The following is a 24,177-nucleotide window of genomic DNA, read 5'->3' as shown; positions in this document are numbered from 1 at the left end:
AGAGGCCTGATGCACAAAATGTTAATTGTAGGATTTTCATAGATGCCCTTTATCCTTATTTTTTAAATTAAATTTCTGCTTTTATTATGCTGTAGTCTTAGAATATCTCTACTATTTTGAATCTTTGAAATTTATTGAGGTTAATTTTATAGATATTGAGAAGCAGCTATAATCTCTGCTTTTCTGATTAGGAATTTGGATTGTCTTAAATAAATCTTATTAAACAACTAGAGGCCTGGTGCACAAATTCATGCATGGATGGGGTCCCTCAGCCTGGTCAGCGATTGGGGCCAGCCAGCTGGGGAGGGACCGCAGGAGGTTGGCTGGCTGGGAGGGACTGTGGGAGGGCTCCAGGGCATGTCCAGCCAGTCTCACCCAATCCCAATCAGCCAGACTCCAGCAGCAAGCTAACCTACCAGTTGGAGTATCTGACTGGTTGAGAGCTAGACTGATTGGTCAGACACTTAGCTGGCCGATATATATTAGATGCCCAGTACACGACATTCGTGCACTGAGGGGGTCCCTCAGCCCGGCCTGTGCCTTCTCCCAGTCTGGAACCCCTTGGGTGATGTCCTCCTGCTGGCTTAGGCTTGCTCCCCAGCAGGATGTCCCTGGCAGGCGGACATCCCCCAAGGGGTCCTTAGCACTGGTGTGGAGGCAAGAGAGGCTCCTGACACTGCCGCTGTGCTCGCCAGCCATGAGCCTGGCTTCTGGCTGAGCAGCGCTCCCCCTGTGGCAATGCATTCACCATCAGGGGGAAGTTTCTGCATTGAGTTATTCCACTGTTTGGTCTATTTGCATATTAGTCTTTTATTATATAGGAAGATGGCTCTCAAATTTTATGTCAGGTGGTTCAGATTTAATAAGCAAGAGTTAGAGCCCAGTCATATGTATTTTGAACATTAACACCATGTTATTTCACTGTGTTCATTCTCTTTCAATTACAGTTGACATACACTGATTGTCTTTGGATTGCTGATTCAAAGATAATTAGCTCAAGAGAATTAACTTACAGTTTTCTATTATTACTAGAGGCCTGATGCACAAAATTCATGCAAGAGTAGGCCTTCCTTCCCCCGGCTGCCGGCACCAGCTTCCCTCTGGCACCCGGGATCCAGGCTTCCCTTCAGCACCCAGACCTGGGCTTCCCTCGCAGCCCTGGCTTTGTTCTGGAAGGTCGTCTGGAAGGATGTCTGGTCTAATTAGCATATTACACTTTTATTATTATAGATTGTGCTTAATTTCCTTCATTATTTTCTGTTATTTTTTCTCCTTCATTTTTGTTGTTTTTTAATTTTTGTCTTATGTTTTATTTATGGTAAATAATTCATGACAGGTCTTCATTGTGAATTGTATCCTTTATCATTCTGAAGTGATCTCTTTGTCTGCTTTAATTAATAGCATCACCTCTGCCTTTTAAACAAAATTAATCTGTCTATTTTTGGTAATATTTTTCACCTTTGAATTTCAACTCTTTAAATCCCCTGTATTTCTCTTCTTAACATACAGATGGATTTTGTTTTAGGATCCTTTTATTTTGGTGTAATAAATGTTGTTGTCCTTAATTCTGCTAACATATTTTATGTCATTTTTCTTATTTTTGAAGTTTCTTTTCTCTATTTTTTACTGTATTATCTGTATTGGAGGAATGTGTTTATTTTCTGATAATTTGAAAGGTGTATTGTCTGCTTTAATTTCTTTTGGCATTTTATTTTATTACATTAAACATTACAGTAAATTTATATATTATGATGATTTAACATTATCCAGATTTTGAAGGATAAGAAAGTCAAAGTATGGAGTATGTATAGGATAATAGCATATTTATAAAATTTGAATATAGAAATAGTAATGTTATATATAGTTTATGGGTCCATGTGTATGGCATGGCAGTAATAAACATCACGTTTGGGAATATGGAGGTATATGCAGGACATTTCAACTCTATAATGGTTTTTGTTTATTTGTTTGTTAATCCTTGCTTGAGTATATTTTTTCCATTGATTTTTGGACAGTGTGGAAGAGAGGGGTGTAGAAAGAGAGGGAGAGTCAGTAAGAGAGACACATCCATTGGTTGCCTTCCACACATGCCCCAACAGGGCCCGGGGATCAAACCTGCAACCCAGGTACATGCCCTTGACTGGAAATCAAACCCAAGACCCTTCACTCTAACCACTGAGCAATAGGGTTATAATGTTTTTGTTCCTTCAAGAAATCTGACAGAGTATGGTGAACTGATAGGATTTTATGCAGCTTAGCAGTAGATACACGAATACCCAAAATGTTGTCCCCTTCATATTTTGTATGATTGAAACATTTCATAATAGTTTTAAAAGTGTCCCCCTCCCTTCTCGCTGTCTTGTGGTTATTATTAATATATGCCTTTGTGAGGAATGCCAAATCAACTCTCCTGATGTTTTGCAAATGGATACTTGTGGTTTGGGATAAAATTTCAGAATATCATTTTATCCAAAAAGTACTATATTAAAAGAGAGAGAGAGAGAGAGAAAGGAAAAATATATACACAAAGTGCTATGTTTCAGACACAAGGACACAAAGGTGTGCTCTGAGAAAAGTCAGCTCACTCCAAGATGTGTTGTACTAGGAGCAGAGTCGCGTTGAAAGAACATATGGAACGTCCAGAGTTGTAGAATGAAAGACGAGATTGGGAAAAGGAGTTATTTGTGCCATGTATTAAGTTACAGCTTCTCTGCTTGAGAACCACTGTATGAGTTACTCGTTATCACTGTAACAGATTACCACACATTTAGTGACTTAAAACAACCAGTTTATTCATATAACAGTCGTGGAGGTGAGAGCCTAAAGTCGAGGTGTGGGTAGGGCTATGTTCTTTCTGGACACCCCGGGGGAGAATTGTCTTTTCCAGCTGTTAGAGACACCACGTCCCTGACTCTGACCTTCCTCTTAGATTGGGAAAAGGAGTTATTTGTGCCCTGTATTAAGTTACAGCTTCTCTGCTTGAGAACCACTGTATGAGTTACTCGTTATCACTGTAACAGATTACCACACATTTAGTGACTTAAAACAACCAGTTTATTCATATAACAGTCGTGGAGGTGAGAGCCTAACGTCGAGGTGTGGGCAGGGCTATGTTCTTTCTGGACACCCCAGGGGAGAATTGTTTCCAGTGTTTTCCAGCTGTTAGAGACACCACGTCCCTGACTCTGACCTTCGTGCCTCCCTCTTATGAGGTCCCTTGTGATGACATTGGGTCCCCCAGGGATTCTAGGCTCACTCCCCATCTCAGGATTCTTAACGCAATCCCATCTGCAAGGTCCCTTTTGCTAAGGGAGGTGACAGGATGTGTACATCTTTAGGGGCCTGTTATTCTGCTGGCCACACTTACCCTTTTCATATTTTGCTTTGTGACGTGGGGTGGAAATGCCACAAAACACGTTTCTGTATTGCCAACAGCTTCCCATTAGGCTCTGCTAATGGGAGACTTTGGAGGGAGGATGGGAGGCTGGGGGAGAGAGAAGGGATTTGTTTTGTCCTGGCCCTCTCACCCCTTGCCTGTTTGAACATGGCTTTGTTTTTTCTGTGCATGAGTAACATTCTAGTGCGGTCCAAATACCTTTAGTCACACTTTTCCCCCCTCAGATTGCCAGAGTTGTTATTCTCTTCTCTTGCTTTTTATCAATAATTCAGAGACCAGCCTCATTTTTCACCTTAAAAATGAAGTGACATGTTCATTAAGAGTGATGCACCTGGGATAGATCTCTGGACATGTTATGACAAACAGACAGGAATGCTAGAGGTCCATGCCAGGACCCGATCTGAAGGCCGACTTCTAAATTCCATGCTGATTTGTTGAAACTTGGCAATAATTAGTGATACATATTAAACAAAAATTCATATAACCATATTTTATTTTGAATAGCTTATAAATCCAATGAATATTTTTAACTCAAAGCTTTAAAATTTTTTTAAATTAAAAGTTGATTTTAGAGAGAGGAAGAGAGAGAGAGAGAGAGAGAGAGAGAGAGAGATTGATTTGTTGTCCTACTTATTTATGCATTCATTGGTTGCTCTTAGTATATGTGCCCTCACCAGGGATAGAATCCTCAACCTGTATGAGGACGATTCGATGCTCCAACCAACTGAGCCACTCAGCCAGGGCAACTCGAAGCTTTTTTATGGGCTAGTCCTCTGAACACTAATTTTTATAAAGTAATATCAAACCTTTCTGGAAACCATAATAAAAGAATTTTTTAAATTGTAAATAAAATGACAAGTGATATCAGAATTGGGGTGACCACTTAATCTCGAAGGAGAGAGTGTTTTCTAACATGAGCAGGCATATGCAATGCATTGGCCTCCATCATTGGGTGTATTAGGAGTTCCCAGGCCGGCCTCCTGGTGCCGACCACAGGCCGAATTCTTACACTGACGGGGCAGAAACAGGAGGCAGAGTAACCAACCCCATACACCTCAGCTCAGGCCTACTGTCCTTGGTCTGTATTGTGAATGGGGAGACAGTGAGTATAAAGAAAAAAGAGCCCTGACCGGTTTGCTCAGTGGATAGAGTGTTGGCCTGCGGATTCAAGGGTCCCAGGTTCGATTCCAGTCAAGGGCATGTACCTTGGCTGTGGGCACATCCCCAGTGGGGGGCGTGCAGGAGGCAGCTGATCGACGTTTCTCTCTCTTGGATGTTTCTAACTCTCTATCCCTCTCCCTTCCTCTCTGTAAAAAATCAATAAAAATATATATTAAAAAAAAGAGTTTTCAGGACTATCTCAAATTTATTTAAGCTTTTTTGTTGTTTTATATCAGTTAAAATAGGAATTCAATTGCCTTAGACCGCAGTGGTTCTCAACCTTCCTAATGCCGCGACCCTTTAATACAGTTCCTCATGTTGTGGTGACCCCCAATTTCATTGTTACAAATTGAACATAATTAAAGCATAGTGATTAATTACAAAAACAATATGTAATTATATATGTGTTTTCTGATGGTCTTAGGCGACCCCTGTGAAAGGGTTGTTCGACCCCCAAAGGGGTCGCGACCCACAGGTTGAGAACCGCTGCCTTAGGGGTAGCATAGCCTTTTTAAAAAGAAAAACTTTTAAAAACTTGTGGTAAAATACACATAATAATAGTTCAACATCTCAACCATTTTTAAGCGTACAGTTTAGTGAAATTAGGTACATTCATGCTGTATGCCGTATCAGAGCTCTTTCATTTTCAAAATCCTCTTGGAATACGCCAAAAACCTGATCTGACAGGAATTTCCTTGCAGCGTGAAGCTCACTGAGAATCTGGCATCTCAGCTATGGCTGTGCTGAGGGGCCCTGTGCAGGTTGGGGCCGCAGGGTCCCGCTTCCTACTGTGGGGGCAAAGGAACCGGGGCCTCGGGCTGCTGGCCTCGAGCCCCACGGTGAGGGCAGAGGGCGGGCTCTCCCGGTGTCACAGGTCACAAGTCAAAACCAGGTCCTACCTAGCGGGACCCCGCTGTGCCCTCGGAGACGTCACTATTGTCTTTGTTTTTAAACAAGGCGCACAGATCAACGGTGCTCCGCCCTGGGCTGACCCTAGATCATGAGACCCTCCGGTTCGGTCCCGGCTCCGGACGGAGAACGCTCTAAGAAAAAACTGAATTAGAACTTCCCGACCCAGGGGGAGGACTCGGACCCGGCTGCGGAGATGCGGGTGGATGCCACACCCACAGGGAAAGGTTTCTACTCCGAGCCCAGGTCCTGGGCTGTAACCAGCCCAGAGTGTCCCGACGGCCTGTCACTCCGGCGTGGGGGCGGGGCCTGAGAGAACTGTCCAATCAGAGCTGAGGGCGGTGCCTAGGGAACAATCAGGATGCAGGGGCGGATCCCGGAGAACTGTCCAATCAGAGGTTCCAGGGCGGGTCTCGAGTACTGTCTCGTCAGAGGCCCACGGATGTGGGCGTGCCCGAACACCGTCCACTCAAGACGCAGGATCCCGAACAACCTCCAATCAGAGATACCGTGGAAGGAAGAGGGCGTGGACGTCGCTCTCAGCAGATTGCGGCGTTGGTGCGCACCTGCCCCGCGCAGCCCCAGGTAGCTCGCACCTGCCTGGGCCAAGGAGAGGACGCCTTGAGAGCCCGGACATGGTGAGTACGTAGAGCCGGACCGAGACTCGAAGCGGCTGGAAGCGGCGGCGGGCCGGATCTCCCCGCACGCCCCGGGGTCCCGACCCGAGTCTCCTCTTCAGCACGGGGTGGAGCCCTGGAGTCCTGTCCGGCCCCTGCGCTGGGTCCTGGGTCTCAGAATCTCAGAATCTGGGCTTCGGGCGACTCAGGTGCACATTGCGGCATCCACCCGGGGGGCGGGGAATATCAGCCCCTGGTCGGCTCCTCTCAGCGGACAGCCAACGCGATGGGCGGGGAGTCTGGGGAGACCTGGGTGTGGGCCCCAAATTGGGACGGATCTACTGATCCCGACCCCAGTTAGTAATCCTTGGAGAACTGACAGGACTCTGGTATCTAGGAGAAAGATGGAAATGATTCGGGCCCCTGAAGGGAGAGAAACTAACCCAGAAGACTGGGAAAGCTCACCCAGTGAGGTGTGGCAGTCACCTGCAAAGCCACCTGTACTTGGGACGCACTGTGTCCTTTGTTCCGGGAGCACATCCGGTCACAGTGCGGGAGGGGTCTCCCACGTGATAGGATGGCTCATTGAAATCTTGAGTTTGAAGTCATCTACGTTTATGTTCCAGTTCAGCACTGCCCCTACCTGGGCTTGTCCCCTTGAAAAGATGTACGTATTCACTTATTGGAGCCTCAGTTTTTCAGCAAAATATAAAATACTTTTAATTAATAGAGCAGGAAAGTTAATATTTCCTAAGAGATGAATTTCATGGGGTGGTGGCGGCAGGGGGAAGAGTGTCTTTCTTTCCATTTGTTAAACCTTCTTCAGTTCCTTTGAGTGATATAAGAAAAGGAATTCCAGGGCTTAGCCTTGAAAGTCCTACTGGGGAAATGACTGTCAGAGAAACAGAAAACCCCTTCTGTTAGGGTTGCCGAAGGAGGAACTCACGAGGCCAAAATGGGTAAAGATTTTAAATTTATTATTACATCTGCTGGCAGGAGGGCTGAGACCAAACAGCATCAGCGGGGCAGAGTAGGGAGAGCAGGATATTAATGTCACTTGTAAGGGTCAGAGTAACCGGTGGGACCAGGTGCAGGTGGGGGCCAGGTGGAGGTGGTCCCCTGGAAACTGGGTGAGGTGGCCGCCGATCCTGAGACCTAGAATGAGAATAACAGGACAGTCGTGGGGAGGGGCAAGAGCCCCAAGCAGAGCATAATGGAGTGCAAGAATGTGCCTAACACCTTCCAATATGGCAGCAGACAAATGAATACATTTCCACATAGTGTGGTAGGTGAATTGGTGAATTATAGAGATTCACCAAAATATCAGTTCTTTTCCTGGGCTGGATGGAGAATTTGTGACAGTAGGTAAACTGTTGTTTACTATTATTGGTAACTAGAGGCCCAATGCACGAAGATTTGTGCAAGAATGAGCCTTCCTTCCCCTGGCTGCCAGCACCGCCTTCTCTTGGCCTGGAGCTGCCTTTCCACCTTCCCAGGCTTCGGAGGTGCAAAGCCTGCGTCGTTGCCATGGTGACGAGGCAAGCATCCTGCCCTGCCCTGGCAGCTGGGCACCTGCATATGCAAATAACCCGCCATCTTTGTTGGGTTAATTTGCATGCTCACTCCTGATTGGCTGGTGGGCTTTGCAAAGGTGTGGCCAATTTGCATCTTTCTCTTTTATTAGTGTAGATACATTTTGCTTTAATCTACAGTGAATTGATATTGTCTATGGAAGAGATGGGAGTAAAGCATCTTTGTTATTTAGATAACTTTTTGTCACTGTCTCATATATTAGTTTTTAATTTCTGCCACTGTTTTGTGGCTGCCCTGTTGTGAACTAATAGACAAGTGCCCACTTCAAGTTGTTCCTTTCCATGGATTTAGTTGTCCATTCCTCTTCTAATTCCATCATGTCAGGATTACTATGGCTTTAAAATCCTCGCTTTGTGATAAGCAGGCCCCTGCCTTGTTCTTCAGAACATTTTGGCTCTTTTTGTTCTTCCTGTTAGGTTTATAAAATTAGTATTTTTGAAGTCCTAAAAAAAAAAAAAAATCTGGCTTGGGGATTTAATGGAATTTTTTGAAGATTTTCGGCCTTTTTTGGAGGGTTATTTTGCTAATACTGAATGCTCCATTTTAAGAACATGTGCAATCTTTTTATTTATTTCATTTATTTTGTTATTTTTCTTAATGTTTAAAAATGTTTCCACTTGGTTATTCTGATAGCCTTCTTTAGACTTGATTAGTACTAATTAAAAAAAAAATTTATATTGAATTTTTATTCTTGTTAAAAATCTTATTCTGTGATTACTTTTTTGTTCTGTTGGTGTCCTACACATACAATTGATAGAGGTTGGCATAAAGATAAGGTTTTTTTTTCTCTTTTAGTTCTTGTACACTTGTTTTCTGCTGGGTCTGGATTGAGTCCCTAGTATGTTGACCAGGAGGGAGGTCCTGAGCATACTTGTTTGTCCCTAATTGTTTGGAGAAAACAACATCATACCATTTATATGTTCTTTGTTATTTTTTTTAAATATTCTATTATCAGTTTTCCTTTATCAGGTTATGTACATTACCACCTATTCCCCAATGGTAAGATGTATGAATGTTGAATATTATAAAATAGTTTCAGCAGTTCCTAACATGATTATAGGCAAATCATATGAATTGATTTTAGAGTTTTCTATTGTATAAGATAATATCAGTGTAGGAAAATGTATATGACATATGTACAGTCGACAAACATTAAAAAATAATCATCTGTGAAATGAAATTCAGCCCTAAATGTGGAACAAGCTTTCACACCAGATATCCCACTTGAAATGAACCCCAATGGCAGGTTCTCTCACTCTGATGTGTGTAACCAATATGTTGACTCGTGAAAATACATATATGTATGTGTATATATAATACTTATATGTAATATACATATGTATTTTTAAGCAATTTAGGTATCACTCTGCAGTGTTATTTCAAAGGGTTATTTTATTGTTCTTTACCTTTCAACCAGTCACTCATATTTATATTGATACTGATATATACACACATACACAAATGAACATGTAAAGATCTATATCTCCCTCCTGATCCCCTCACTATGCCACATTTTCCTTAGTACTTAGATTTAATTTGCTCATTTATTGTTTTCATTTGAAAGAATTTAAGACCCACATGATTCAGAATTTTTTGGTCAGTGCTGTAGCCCTAGTGCCTGCAAGTACTAGGACCCAGGTCCCTGTAACCTAAATCACCTTTCTAAATGAAAGAGCCAGAGGTCAGATCTTCAAACAAAGCAGTCTCTCACAAGATATGGGGCTTCCCCAGGAGAGGAGCATGAGGATGTAAGCTTGGAGGAGGACGCTTCTGTTGGCTCAAAGTGCCAGGAAAATCTAGCTTCTCTCCTTACCACACTGGGAACAAAACAGCTGTAAGGTGCACGTGAAAGACATGCACGTGGTAGGAGTTCGTGTGATGTTATGCATGGACAGTTCTGCGTTTCCTCTATTATGAACCAGTTTTAGTAATGTCTGCTTTACAGAGTTATTATAAGGCTCTATGAGCTAATGTATGTGTATAAAAATGCTTTGCAAAGTTTTTTGCATATAATGAGTGCTCAGTGGCACCTTTTAAAAATGAATGTTGTAGAGTATTTGATGGTTTCAAGTAGGGTGTGTTGGGCGTTCCTGTTTTAGTCAGCTGGGCTGCTATAACAAAAACACCACAGACTAGGGATTTATAAACAGCAAACGTTTATTTGTCACAGTTCTGGAGGCTGGGAAGTCCAAGATCAAGGTGCTGACAGATTGGGTGATTGTTGAAGGCCGGCTTCCTGGTTCATAGACAGCTGTCTCTTCACTGTGTCCTCACGTGGTGGAAGGCTCCAGGAAGCTCTTTTGGGTCCCTGTTATAAGGGCACTAATTCCATTCATGAGGACTAGGAGGACGCCCAGGACTCAGCCTGTAGTCCTGCTCGTGGCCACGATTTATTGCAATGCAAGAGTAAAGCACAGTCAGCCCAGAAGAAAGGTGCCCGAGGCCAAGTACTAAGGAGAACAGGTCCAGGGTCCCCTCTAGTGACATCACAAAGCAGCCAGGTGTGACAGCACATTTGAAATGCCCACCAGGAAAGTTAATGAGAGGCTCAGTAACAGGGTTTTTGTTTTTGTTTTTTAAATGTTTTGCCTCCAAATAATTTTTTTAATATATATTTTATTGATTTTTTTACAGAGAGGAAGGGAGAGGGATAGAGAGTTAGAAACATCGATCAGCTGCTCCTGCACACCCCCTACTGGGGATGTGCCTGCAACCACAGTACATGCCCTTGACCGGAATCGAACCCGGGACCCCTGAGTCCAAAGGCTAACGCCCTATCCATTGAGCCAAACCGGTTAGGGCAGTAACAGGGTTTTTATTGGGGGCTAGTCATGTAGACAGCTTCTTCCTGGCCCGAAAAAGAATTCAGACTCGTAGAAGGAGAGCAGGTCTTTGGCGGAAGCCTGATTGTTTGTATAAAAAGGCAGAGGGAGCTCCTTGTCTCCAGATGCTGAGAACTCTCCCCACATCCAAGTTATCACATGCCCGCCAAGGGCCAACCTCGCAAGCAGGACTTCTGAGGACTTTCTCAGGCCAGCTCGGCTAACACTTCTGCACAGTCTGTTCCCTTGGCCCTTGAACAAGGCATCTTTTTTTAAAAACACGTTTTTATTGATTTTTTTAGAGAGAGAGGAAAGGAGAGGGCGACATAGAAACATCGATGAGAGAGAAACATCAATGGGCTGCCTCCTGCACGCCCCCTACTGGGGATCGAGCCGGCAACCTGGGCATATGCCCTGACTGGGAATTGAATGAACGGTGACCGCTTGGTGCATGGGCTGACACTCAACTACTGAGGCACACCGGCCGGGCACAAGATTTCTTTATAGCAAAATTATTAGTAGGATCCTCTACAGTAGGGTGAGAACCACCTGCAGTATTGGTTTTAGTTATGCCCTTTAGGAGGCCTGGACTTAGCCAGTTAAATAAATCCCATTAACCATAAAGGTCTTAGAAAGCTGGGGGTGGGGGTGGTGGTGGTCTTCTTCAAATATCTGTATTCTGTTGTTCTTAACCTGGCTTCAGGTGTCAATTCCCACACAGCACAACTCTGGCCAGTAAGTTGAAGCTGACCTGAGTGCCTTATCCGCAGATAAGACATGTCCTGATAGGACACACACCTGAGAAGTACAGTCCTAGAGGGCACACTTGCTCCCCGGGAAACTCAGAGTTTACAGTAGTCAGGGCACCCCAGCAGGACATGCAGTTTGAACTGGTGACCTCTTGGTGCATGGGTTGATGCTCAGGCAGCCAGCCAGGTCAACAGGCCCCCACTGTATCCTCAGAGTTCTCGGTGCAGACCCAATAATTCAGTCTAGGCCTTGTTTCAGAGGGACTGCTGAGGTAGTCCGTCTCAGACCGTTTTGTTTAGCCACGGCACCAGTTCGTCCACCTCAGCAGTGCAGGTGACCTCTGACGGTGGTCTGTCAGTGTGGAAGCTAACAGCTGTGAAATGAGCAGCTTGATTTCAGGTGATCCTATTGTAGAGCAAGGCCTTTGTCATAGACAACGGTAAGTGATCCCACCAGACCCACTTGCATCCATGAGGCTTTCACAATTTCGGACCTCACAGAAAGCTATTAGAAATCGTCCACGTTCCAGGGTCCAAGTCCTGTTCACGGAGCTCCTACCTGCTTTCAGGCCAGCACTGTGAGTACTGAGGCCGAAACAGCCCATCATGGACGCTGTTGGGTTTTAGCTCACAGTCAGGTCCGGGAAGTATAAATACAAGTGTTGTGAATTCAGAATGCCATCAAACACCAGGACCTTTTCTTCCCAGTAGGAAGGCTGAGACACTGCAGGGGCAGACAACTGTGGCCCAAGTGCAAGTAGAAATGAGACTGTCCTAAGCCGTTTTTGTTTTGTCTGTCTTAGAGTCCAAATTGACTGCTGGACAGTTGTCAGCCTCTACAGGTCATCAGAAACAGGCTTTTATAAGAATTCTTTAGCAAACTGGAAACTTTTACTTAGCACATTGCGCACCAGTAGTTTTATTGCTAGCTTTACCCAGTGGCCAGGGTACAAAAATTTTTTTTTTTACAAAGGATCATACTTTAAAAAGATATTAGCTTGTAAGAACATGTAATAACTTCAAAATGAAATGGGTATTTAGTTTTAAGGCGTGCCTTTAACATTTATGTAAAACACTGTGTAATATGAAAACACGAGAATGCTTGTGATCCGCCCTCAATGTGTTAAAATTCCAAAAGTCTACCTCCCATTTAGTGTTGCCTGTCTTTTTTTTTTAATTCTTTATTAGTTAAAGTATTCCATCCTCCCTTCCCCCCACTCATGCTCTCATCCCTCTGTTGTCCATGTCCATTGGTTTGGCTTATATGCATGCATACAAGTTAGTGTTGCCTGTCTTTTCATTTTCATTCTTTCTTTCTTGAACCTAGGTAAAAATCATAGTAAAAAGTCATCAGTTCTGGAGACCTGATCTTGTTTCTAATACTTAAAGTTTACATTCCAACCCATGCACCGTGGCAAAAAGCAAGGAAGTTGTGTCTCACTGATACTTTTTCCTTTGTACGGATTGGGGTGACCCCACTAGCACTGGTGAAGTTATGTGGATATACCATTTGCATCCGTTTTTATCATGCATGCAAGTGCAGGAATCACAATCATTTTAAGTAAAAAATCTCCTCCCCCTTTATTCTGATTGCAAGTTCACTCACACCCTGTATTAGTTCCCCAGGGCTGCCATAGGAAGCAACCACAGTGCGGGGTGGGGTGGGGGTGGGGCTTAAAATTTTGTTCTCTTACAATTCTGGAGGCTGAAGTCCAACATCAAGTTACTGATAGTATCATGCCCCCTCAGAACCCTTGTTCTAGGAACATCCTTGTCTGTCACGGCTTCTGGCAGCCCCAGGCACTCCAGGCTGGTGGCGGTTCCGGTCTCGGCATTCCTCTTCACGGGCCATTTCCCCCGTGCTGCTCTGTCCTCATATGTCATTTTCCTCTTCTGAGGACATCGGATTGGGACCCATTGTAATGACCTCATTGTAACTTGGTTACACTTGCAAAGACCTTATTTCCATAAAATTACATTCATAGGTACCAGGGATTAGTAGTTCAACGTATCTTTTTGGGGGGAACATAGTTCAATCCATAATAAAGCCCCAGTTATAAACTCAGCATTTACAGGGATAAAATTATAGCTGTCAGGGAAGGTCCTGGCCAGAATGCAAGGGTGGGTCAGGAGGCTACAGCAGCCCCAGCTGGCTGAGTCTCCTACCCCCTTCCCCTTGGTTTATCTAAAGTTTTGCTCCAACTCTGGGAACTGATTTAACTTTTCTTCTCTCTATATGTAATGCAAACTTTTAGCACTTTTGCCCATCCAAAGGTCTCCTTTGGGAACTCGGGGTTTTTTCTTCCCTTGCTAGAGGAGAGAACAAAACTCAAAGGCCTCACCAGGACTATCTTTTTTTTGTCTTTGTCACGTAGCCAGCAGGGCCAGAAGCAGCCTAGCTATCCAGTGAGCCAGCCCTCCTGGAGTCAGATCTGTCATGTTTACCTCTGTCAACTTTATCTCCCATCAGACAGCAACTCAGCATTTCTCTCAGACCACGGACAGCTCCAGAGCCGCCCTGGCACCAGAGCACCACCCCTCCCTCTCCATCCTTCCCCCCAGACAGTCCTTCCGCCGCATTTCAGTGAGCTGGGGTTTTCTAGCAAATCTACTGTGTGTCTCAGACACAGCCCCCAGGCCCTGTTAGTGGGAGTCTCCCAACTCAGCCTGTAGTTGCACTCATGACCATGATTTTTTTTTTTTTTTTACAGAGGGGAAGGGAGAGGAATAGAGAGTTAGAAACATCGATGAGAGAGAAACATCGATCAGCTGCCTCCCGCACCCCCCCCCCCTCGCTGGGCCTGCAACCAAGGAACATGCCCTTGACCGGAATCGAACCTGGGACCCTTCAGTCCGCAGGCCAATGCTCTATCCACTGAGCCAAACCGGTTAGGGCCATGACTATGATTTGTTACAACAAAAGGACTTGGACAAATCAGCAAAGGGAAAGGTGCGTGGGGGGTGGGGTTGCTGGAGGAAACCAGGGGAAGTTGTAAGAGTCCTTCCCCAGTGGAGCCACACGGAGTGCACCCAGCAGTGAGTTGTGGCAACATGTGAAATGTTGTCTGCCAGGGAGGCTCATAGAGACCCAGTGCCTGGGAGTTTTACTGACAGCTGATGATATGAGCTTCGTCTGCTAGCATGTCTCCAAACACCAGGCTCCTGGAAGGAAAGCAGGTGTTCAGCATCAATGCTGTTGTCTGCGCAGTCAGTTAGACAGTGTGAGGAATATCGATTCGGGTGGTGTGAAACCTCCCAAGTCCAGGTTCCCAGACACCAGCCAAGGCCAGCTGTGCCTCAGTAGTTTCTAAGGATAAACCTCCTCTTCTGCACAATGTGCAAGGGAATTGATTAGAGGAAACACTACTGATGACTAGTGTTCTAACAGCAATTCAGCTGACTTTGGGACCTCCTGTCATTCCCTGTACCAACAACAGGGATAGTCCGACTACGCTGTTATTCTGTTGAATAGGAAATACTGGCCGCAGAATTGACTGAGAGTATTTTCTCTGTTTCCTGCTCATGTGTGGCAGTGGGTTAATAACTCTTTTTTAAAAAAACAAGGGCCCTAACCGGTTTGGCTCAGTGGATAGAGCGACGGCCTGTGAACTCAAGGGTCCCAGGTTTGATTCCAGTCAAGGGCATGTACCTTGGTTGCGGGCACATCCCCAGTAGGGGGTGTGCAGGAGGCAGCTGATCGATGTTTCTCTCTCATCGATGTTTCTAACTCTCTATTCCTCTCCCTTCCTCTCTGTAAAATATCAATAAAATATATTTTAAAATAAATAAACAAACAAATAAATAAATAAATAAATAAGACAAGGGCTTAGCCCGGCCAGTGTGGCTCAGTAGTTGAGCATTTACCTAGGAACCAACCCGGTCAAGGCATAAGCCCAGTTGTGAGCTTAATCCCCAGTGTGGGACGTACAGGAGGCAGCCGATCAGTGATACTCTCTCATCGTTGATATTTCTCTCTCTCCCTCTTCCTTCCTCTCTGAAGTCAATAAAAATGTTTTAAAAAATAGATAAATAATTATAAAACAAGGACTTAAAGAAAGTGCAGCCCTGATCAGCATGGCTCAGTGGTTAGAGCGTTGGTCTGCTCACTGGAGGGTTGCGGGTTCAATTGCCAGTCAAGGGCACGTACCTGGGTTGCATGTTTGATCCCCACCCCTGGTTGGGGCATGTGCGGGAAACAACCAATTGATGTGTCTCACATCAATGTTTCTCTCTCTCTCTCCCTCCCCCCTCCCCTTCATCTCTCTAAAAATCGGTGGGGAAAAATATCCTTACTCCTTGGATGAGGATTATAAAATAAAAAAATAAAATATAAAAAGGAAGTGTGCAGCTCAGTGGTTCATGAGCTTAGGGGTTGGCCTGACATACTCTTGGGCTCAGAGGGGAGGGATATGAAAATGAGAGACATTGGAAGTGCAGGGGGTCAGCTTTCTCCTGGAATTTGAGTTGAGGAAGTGTTTCCTTTGTAGGAAGGCACTGGTGAATCTCTTATCTGTTTTTTAATCAAAGGCAGATTTACCATGGGATGTTTTTTATTTCAGTTAACTCCTTGGCAAAAGGGACTCTTAACCTTGCCCTCAAGGTCAGCAAGAGTACTCATGAGAAATCCAAAACACTAATTCAAAATGATATATGTACCCCTGTGTTCATTGCAACAAGGTGTGCAGTAGCCAAGATATGGAAGCAATCGAAGTGTCCATTGACAGATGAATGGATAAAGACACGGTACATATATACAATGGAATATTGTTCAGCCATAAAAAGAATGAAAACTTACCACTTGTGACCATGTGGATGGACCTAGGCAGGGGTGGGCAAACTTTTTGACTCGAGGGCCACAATGGGTTCTTAAACTGGACCGGAGGGCCGGAACAAAAGCATGGATGGAGTGTTTGTGTGAACTAATATAAATTCAAAGTAAACATCATTACATAAAAGGGTACGGTCTTTTTTTTTTTTAGTTTTATTCATTTCAAACGGGCCAGATCCGGCCCGCGGGCCGTAGTTTGCCCACGGCTGACCTAGAGGGTATTATCCTAAGTGAAATAAGTCAGAGAAAGACAAAATACTATATGCTCTCACTTATATATGGAATCTAAAAAACAAAATAAGCAAACAGACTCATAGATACAGAGAACAAACTGGTAGTTGCCAGATGGGAAGGGGGTTGGGTGAAAAGGGGAGGAGATTAAGAAGTACAAATTGGGCCCTGGCTGGTGTGGTTCAGTAGTTAGAGCAGGAATGGAGACTTTCCGGCCCATGGGCCATTTAAGGTCCAAGAAATGATTTGGTCTGGCCCTGCCAAGGCATTAGGGGTGAGTTAATTAAATGTTTGACCAAATATAGCAGGCTAATTTTTAAATTGACAATTTTATATGGCCTACAAGTGATGTTATAAATATCCAAATGGCCCTTGGCAGAAAAAAGGTTCCCTACTCCTGAGTTAGAGTGTTGGCCCCCACACTGAAGGGTCTCGGGTTCTCTTCCCAGTCAAGGGCACATATTTGGGTTGCAGGTTCAATCCCCAGCACTAGTTGGGGCTTGTACAGCAGGCAACTGATCAATGTGTCTCTCATCGATATTTCTCTCTCCCTCCTTCTCTCTCTCCCCCCTCTCCCTCCCTCCTCTTCTCCTTCCCCCTTCCTCCCTCAGTTCCATTCTCCCTTAAAAAACAAAATCAATGGGAAAATATCCTTGGGTGAGGATTAACAAAAACAAAATTGTTTTTTAAAGTACAAATTGGTAGTTACAAAATAGTCATGGGAATGTAAAGTATAACAGGGAATTTAGTCAATAATATTGCAATATAACTATGTATGCTGTCAGGTGGGTTCTTATCAGGGTGATCACTTTGTAAGTTATATAAATGTCTAATCACTATGCTGTACACCTCAAACTAATACAGTATTGTATGTCAACTGTCATTGAAAAATAAAATTATTTTTTTAAAAAATGTAAGCCCTCATCCAGGTTTTACTTCGGGCTTCACATAGTACTGAGTGATGTGGTATGCAGTAGAGAAGGAGCTGAAGTTTGTGTCGCATGGGATTGGTGGTCCATAAAGTGTGAATATTTGTTTAATTTGCATAGAATTTCTTTAATTTCCCTCATGTGGTCAGAACCCTTTGATTAGAGAATAAGTTGTGATGTGGACACAGTAGAAATGTAGAGGTAAGTTTATTGTGTTAGTGGCACTTTAAATCTATGAGAACTTGAGTGTGGACATGGAGTATGAGGTTCTGATGATGAGTCATAGCCTCGATCAGGGGTGGGCAACCTTTTTGTGAGTGCGTGCCAAAACCAGCAAAATCTCTGTCTCAAAATTCTTCTGCGTGCCAACCCTAGTTTTTTGAGAACGTTACACAAAACACAGTATATGATGATGAAAAATACATTTATTTTTTAATGTATACATGTACACTGATAGTCCGACAGAAAACTTTATGACTCCGTTTGATATTATCAGTGGGACTTTTGCTGCTGCATCACTGATGACAGAGATTTTACATCAGGTTTATATTTCGTGACCTTCAGAGATATGCACGAGCTACTACTTTCATCCGTCAGGCTACTCCTATTACGAGACTTAACAAAATTCATCACTGAGAACAAAGATTCACAAGCGTATGTGGATGAAACCAAAACACTGGTTGGATCTAGGAAGGCAGGGAGAGTTAAGGCAGAGGCATAGAAATTGCTCTTCCCCTCTCTTGTCAATCCATGTCTATGGTCTTTAAGATAACTTGTTATGTAAAATTATTTATTTATCTAAGATGCACCTACACTGAATTTATCTGAAAAATAAAAAAGTCGATATTAAGAAAAAAATTGTAAATGGAAGATTATAAGAGAGGGTTTCACGTGCCAGCAATGGTTACTGGTGTGCCATGTTTGGCACGCATGCCAGGGGTTGCCCACCCCTGGCCTAGATGTTAGGTGAAGTGAGCCCAGTTGCTCAGTACTGTGGGTCTCACCCATCCTCCTGCACATATATTGGATGTTTCAGGACTCGGTGGTCTTTGAGGATGTGGCTTTGGACTTCTCCCAGGAGGAGTGGGCTTTGCTGGATGCTGCTCAGAGGGAGCTCTACAGAGATGTGATGCTGGAAACCTTTAGAAACCTGGCATCCGTGGGTAAGAATGACATTGTTCCTTCACTTCGTCATTTAGAAAACATGCATTTTTTTGCATACCAAGACTGTTCCCAGATTTGGAATGTGGAAAGGGAATACATTAATTAATAAGAAAGACATTGTCATAACTCATAGAACTAGAATCTAATAGCTCCTCCATGAAAATGAGAATCTATGTATTAGACTGGGTTTTTCTTTTCATGTAAAAAAAGTGTTATCAGTGGATATAGATTTCATGGGTTATCAGGGCGCCCAGTAAAGTTTGTTTTTGTAACTTTGGGAGAATTTTACTGTTTATTAAATTGCTTACCATCTGACCTCTTGTACTTGTTATTGATGAAGCCCTGACACAGCCAACCTCCTCAGTGTCATTTTTGGCTCACAGGTGCCTTTATTCATCTTGTAGGGTTTGTTCCCTTTCTGTTTTCAGATGATGAGACTCAATTTAGGTCCAATGGGTCAGTTTCTCAGCAGGATCTTTATGTGAATAAAATGTCCAAGGAAGATAAAATAGCAGAGTTCACCAGGGATTCTTGGGTCTCCATCTTAGGAAAAATTTGGGAAGAACTTAGCATTGAAGATCAGCACACAAACCAGTGGAGATACCTGAGGTGAGTTGCATTCCTGGAGGAATCTTAGTATGTCTTGAAATTTAAAAAGCAAACAAACTAACAACCCACATAAGCCTAGATCAAATTTGTTTATTCAGATTTTCACATAAAAAACACACCTTTATTAAATATGACAGATGTTGAATGTTAGAAACAGTTGAAAAGAATTAGGGGAAAGGCCCATGTTTAGGAGACACTGTTTTCATAATGGCTGTGGTCAATCCATTCTGTTCGTTCCACTTTAAAACAAATCACTTAGGGTAGAAAACAACATATTCACTGAAATTGGTGAGAATGTAATTTTAATATTAATAAATATTAATAAATCATTATTTTTATATTTTGTTAATCCTCACCTGAGGATATTTCTTCTATTGATTTTTAGAGAGCGTGGAAGAGAACGAGGGGAGAGAGAGAGAAATATTGACACATTGATTGGTCACCTCCCACACGTGCCCTGACTGGGATTGGGAATCAAGCCTTGAGCCTGCAACTGAGGTCTGTGTCCTTGACTGGAATTGAACTTGAGACCCTTCAGTCTGTGGGCCCAGCGCTCTAACCACTGAGCAAGCCCACTAGGGCAAGAAATCATTAGTAGTCAAACTATTGATAACATGTTTCTCATTTTTTAACAGAAATTACGTGATGGAGAGACTCTGTGAAAGTAATGATCAATGTGGGGAAGGCTTCAGTCAGACTTCAAATCTTAATCTGTACCAGAAAACCTTTGCTGAAGTAAAACAGAATGAATGCAGTGCATATGCAAAAGTCTTCATGCATCATTCATCTCTACAGAGTCACATTGCCATTCATACTAGACACAAACCGTATCAATGTCAAGAATGTGGGAAGGCCTACAGTTGTTCTTCAGACCTAAGAGTGCATGTGAGAACCCACAAAGGAGAGAGGCCCTATGCATGTAATTTATGTGGAAAAACCTTTCCTCGTACTTCTTCCCTCAACCGGCATATAAGGATTCATACTGCAGAGAAAACCTATGAATGTCAGCAATGTGGGAAAGCCTTCATTGATTTTTCAAGTCTTACTAGTCATCTGAGATCCCACACTGGAGAGAAGCCCTATAAATGTAAGGAATGTGGGAAAGCCTTCAGTTATTCCTCAACTTTTCGAAGACACATGATAACACACACTGGAGAGAAGCCCTATAAATGTAAGGAATGTGGGGAAGTCTTCAGGTATTCCTCAACTTTTCGAAGACACATGATATCACATACTGGGGAGACACCACATAAATGTAAGGAATGTGGAGAGGCGTTCAGTTACTTCTCAGCTTTTCGAAGACACATGATATCACACACTGGAGAGAAACCCTATGAATGTAAACAGTGTGGGAAAACCTTCATTTATCTCCAGTCCTTTAGAAGACACGAAAGGATTCACACTGGAGAGAAACCCTATGAATGCAAACAATGTGGGAAAACCTTTATTTACCTCCAGTCATTCCGAAGGCATGAAAGGACTCACGGTGGGGAGAAACCCTATGAATGTAACCAGTGTGGGAAAGCATTTAGCCATCCCTCATCCTTTCAAGGACATATTAGAGTGCACACTGGAGAGAAGCCTTATGAATGCACTCTATGTGGAAAAAGTTTCAACTGGCCCGTATCCTTACGAAAGCATATGAGAACACACACTAAAGAGAAGCCCTATGAATGTAAACAATGTGGAAAACCCTTCAATTTGCCTGCTTGCTTTCGAGAACATGTGAGAATGCATCCTGGAGACAAACCGTATGAATGCAAACTATGTGGGAAAGCTTTCTATTGCCACATATCCCTACAAAAACATATGAAAAGGCACACTGCTGAAAAACTCTATAAATGCAAGCAATGTGGGAAAGCTTTCAGTTGGCCCGAACTTTTGCAACAGCATGTGAGAAAACACTCTGCAGAGAAGCCTTATGAGTGCAAGGAATGTGGGAAAGTCTTCAAGTGGCCATCATCTTTACCAATACATATGAGAATGCATACTGGAGAGAAACCTTATGAATGCAAGCAATGTGGGAAAGCCTTCAGTTGTTCCTCATCCTTAAGAAGACATACGAGAACACACACTACAGAAAAACACTGCGTATATAATGTGGGAAGCCCTCCTGCAAGTGAATTCATGCACAGTGCTTCAGAAAATTCACACCAGGAGGGAAATCTTATGAAAGCTGTAAATATGGTGTTGCCTTTATGAGTATCTCATTATTAAAATGGACCCATAGGTAGTATATTTCCAGTTCTTTTGCAAATAAACATTTAGGTGAAAAATAACTCTCCAAGTACTCTTAGCTATAGTACATAAAATTTGCATGTAGTTTTTTTTCTTACATTTCAGTAAACAAAACTTTCATCTTTAGTTTGTGGACTTTAAATTGTCCTCTAAGGGGTTATTGGAACAACGACACTTTGTTATTTGTTGGATGTTTTTTACTGACTTAATGTGGCAGATACGGTTATCAACCATCATATATTTTCTACCTTTTTGGCCAGAGGAGTCTTCCATTTCTCTTATAAGTAGATTTTGTAATTATGAAATTATATGAATTGTTGTTTTCAGCTTTTGCCTGGCCCTGTTGTTCTTGCTTGTGACTGGGAATTGCATTTACTTGAGACCCGTGTGATATCACCATGAGATAGAGAGTTTGAGATGGTTCTGTTGGATTGTGCTATGTCAGCGTGGCCAATGGGAACTGCAGGTCCCAGAATCTTTTATGATTCCATGTTCTAATTCACCAGTAGCCTAACTTGGCATCAGATTTGGAAGGCAGACGTGAAGAAGCCATTACTTTTTGGAGCCACTTTAAAGTGTGATAGAAAGATATCTAGGGACTTCTAGATCCCAGCTTTCAGCGCCTCTCCCTGATTTCTTTGCCCTGCTGATAAAGAGTATCATCAGAAGAAACAGCCAGTGCTGGACTTCCACTCTTCTCAGAGGCAGAGGCTTCCACAGATACCTCCATGAGCTCGGTATCAAGGATCCACCCACTTGTGTAATCAGGTACTCACAATTTGTATTTTCCTAGAAACTGTAAGGTGTCCTCCAGGCCACTCATTCAGACTCATGGTTAGTGACTCATACTATGATTCACCCTGTTCTCTAGATGTTAACATAGTTCAAAGAGTCTAATTTGTATAGCAAACACTGTTCTTAATACTTTTAGTGGTTTTCCGGTCCTGCCTCCACCACAAAAACTACAATGTTGCAGCAAAATAAAACACGTGGGACTTGGTTGATCTATTGAATTTTTAAGTGTGCTGACCCAGCTCTTCGTGAGAACAGACACCTTCCTCATCTAGTAGCTTTGGGGAGATTTCTGTTACACAGAACTAAGTGCAGTTCTTTCATAGGAGTTTAATTAAAAAACAATGTGTATTTTATTCTCAAGGAAAATCAACTGGATGGCTTGGGACAACAGAGCATTTTGTCTCCTCGTTCTGCAGGCAGAAGTCCGAAATCGAGGTGTTGGCAGGACCAGCTTCCTCTGAAAGTGCCAGGGAAGCATCTGTTCCAGCTCTTCCCGGCTGCTGGTCATTCATTGGCTTGAGGCAGCGTCACTCTAATCTTCACAGGGTAGCATTTTCCCTGTGTGCATGCCTGTCTTTTTATGTGGCATAGTTTTTGTAATTATTGGATTAGGGCCCACCTTTCTCCAGTATGACCTCATCTTCTACAACAACCCTGTTTTCTCCCCATGACCCATTCTAGACTTCAGAGCCACCTGCCACTGCCCATGTCCACTTCTAACCCCTGTGCTCTGCGTAGTCTCAACCCCAGGGGCCTGTGGGAAATGGAGATCTCAGAGTCTCTGCAGACACCCAGCAGCCTTTTAAGAAATTCTCCAGAGATACCTAGGGCTCAGCCTTATTGGAAGTTTGCAGGGCAGGTCAGTGGGGCAGAGACTCGGGGAAGAGGCTGCACAGGGAAAAATGGAAGCTCAGCTCTTCCCCTGGGTCCTGCGAAAACCGCCTCTGTGGGCTGAGCTTCAGAAGGGGCCGCCCGCTGTCTCCGGGAGGACCTCGGGGCCGCTCAGGGCAGATGGAGCCAGCACACAAGACCAGCAGGCTGAGGGGGCTCGGGGCAGGACACGTTCACTGTCCTCACTGAGTGACAGAGGGTCAAAGTGATGAGTGCATTTCTAGAAGAATCCTAAAGCTGCAGGGGTGGGTCTGGAACATCAGCATCCCAGCCACACTGGGCCCCTGGCACTTCTTGCTCAGGTCCGCCTCCTGTGGTTCTGATGGAGAGATGGTTGCACTGTTGAGGTTCAGGAAGTGTCATGTCCCATTCCAGGAGGAGAGAGAGAAGTAAATGGTGTGGGCTCCTCCGGAGTAGGTAAGAGCTGTCGCATGGGTGTTGCAGAGGGCCTGGCTGTGTCAGGAGACATCGCCTTTGTCAGTGTGTCTGAGTTTGTCTGTCTGTGTCTGGGTGTGCCCGCATGTATGCCCCAGTGACAACGTTTGTGTCACGTCACCCTGTGTGTGTGTTTGAGAGAGTTCAGGTGTGTGGATGGTGGTTCCCTTGTCCTGGCAGGAGCATTTGTGATTGTGTGTTTTACTGCAGGGATGTAGTATTTCCTCAGTGTGTTTCCTGAAACCCAAATATACAGTAAGCCCACACAGCTTTACAAGTGACTTGTATTTAACTTTTAAGATGTATTAGTTGATAGTTATTAGAATATTAAACTATTAATTTTTTTTTTTTTACTTTTCTTGGAAAAGCAATGTAAGTTTAAAATGAAATAAAGTACTTTGATATGTCATCATTTTTTATGGTACTACATTTATTGAAAGTGTGAAGATACAGAACCTTTATAAATATCTAGAATTAAAAATTACCTATGAAAATAAAAACAGATTGGTTTTAAAAAGTCAATTTAGTAAATATTCTGTTTGCTATGTTTCTATGACAATATTTGGTATAAACACTACAAAATAAGGCAAACTTCTGGGAAAAGTCATTAATAAAATTTTATGAAAAAGTGTTCAGTCCTAATTTATTTTAATTTGTAGAATCACTGGCAAAGTACATCAGGCGAGTAGAGCAGTTTCAGAGGTCCAGTTTCAGACAGAAGGAGCCTTCTCTATTTTGGTTCCAAAGGTGGTCGGATGCCCCGCAGCTTCATTTCGTCGAGTCCTTTCCAGTATTTAAAATTGTTGTCC

At 43.5% G+C, this 24,177-nt stretch overlaps 1 protein-coding gene across 6 annotated transcripts; it reads left to right on the top strand.

Moving 5' to 3' along the window:
• Nucleotides 1–5,895: 5,895 nt before the first annotated feature.
• LOC102261623 (zinc finger protein 555) lies at nt 5,896–22,260 on the top strand. 6 transcript variants are annotated; one of them, XM_005858820.2, is made up of 4 exons: nt 5,896–6,105; nt 18,273–18,399; nt 18,949–19,009; nt 19,645–22,260. In XM_005858820.2, the coding sequence occupies exons 1-4, from the start codon at nt 6,103–6,105 to the stop codon at nt 21,209–21,211; spliced, it is 1,758 nt and encodes a 585-aa protein (XP_005858882.1). In that variant the 5' UTR covers nt 5,896–6,102; the 3' UTR covers nt 21,212–22,260. The 6 variants fall into 6 exon arrangements, with proteins under 6 accessions (XP_005858882.1, XP_014389148.1, XP_005858881.1 ...); XM_014533662.1 differs by having other exon boundaries at nt 18,862–19,009; XM_005858819.2 differs by having other exon boundaries at nt 18,829–19,009.
• Nucleotides 22,261–24,177: the final 1,917 nt, after the last annotated feature.

Source organism: Myotis brandtii, unplaced genomic scaffold (genome assembly GCF_000412655.1).
Source record: "Myotis brandtii unplaced genomic scaffold, ASM41265v1 scaffold122, whole genome shotgun sequence".
Classification (NCBI taxonomy): Eukaryota; Metazoa; Chordata; class Mammalia; order Chiroptera; family Vespertilionidae; genus Myotis; species Myotis brandtii.
The sequence above is the reverse complement of the archived record's forward strand: the minus strand, read 5'-3'. Positions and strand labels throughout refer to the sequence as shown.

Coding starts and splice junctions, on each gene's coding strand:
- LOC102261623 (XM_014533661.1), top strand. CDS start 18,264: ATGTTTCAGGACTCGGTGGTCTTTGAGGATGTGGCTTTGGACTTCTCC. Junction 18,400..18,804: donor TAGAAACCTGGCATCCGTGG/GTAAGAATGACA, acceptor TTCATCTTGTAG/GGTTTGTTCCCTTTCTGTTT. Junction 19,010..19,644: donor AACCAGTGGAGATACCTGAG/GTGAGTTGCATT, acceptor ATTTTTTAACAG/AAATTACGTGATGGAGAGAC.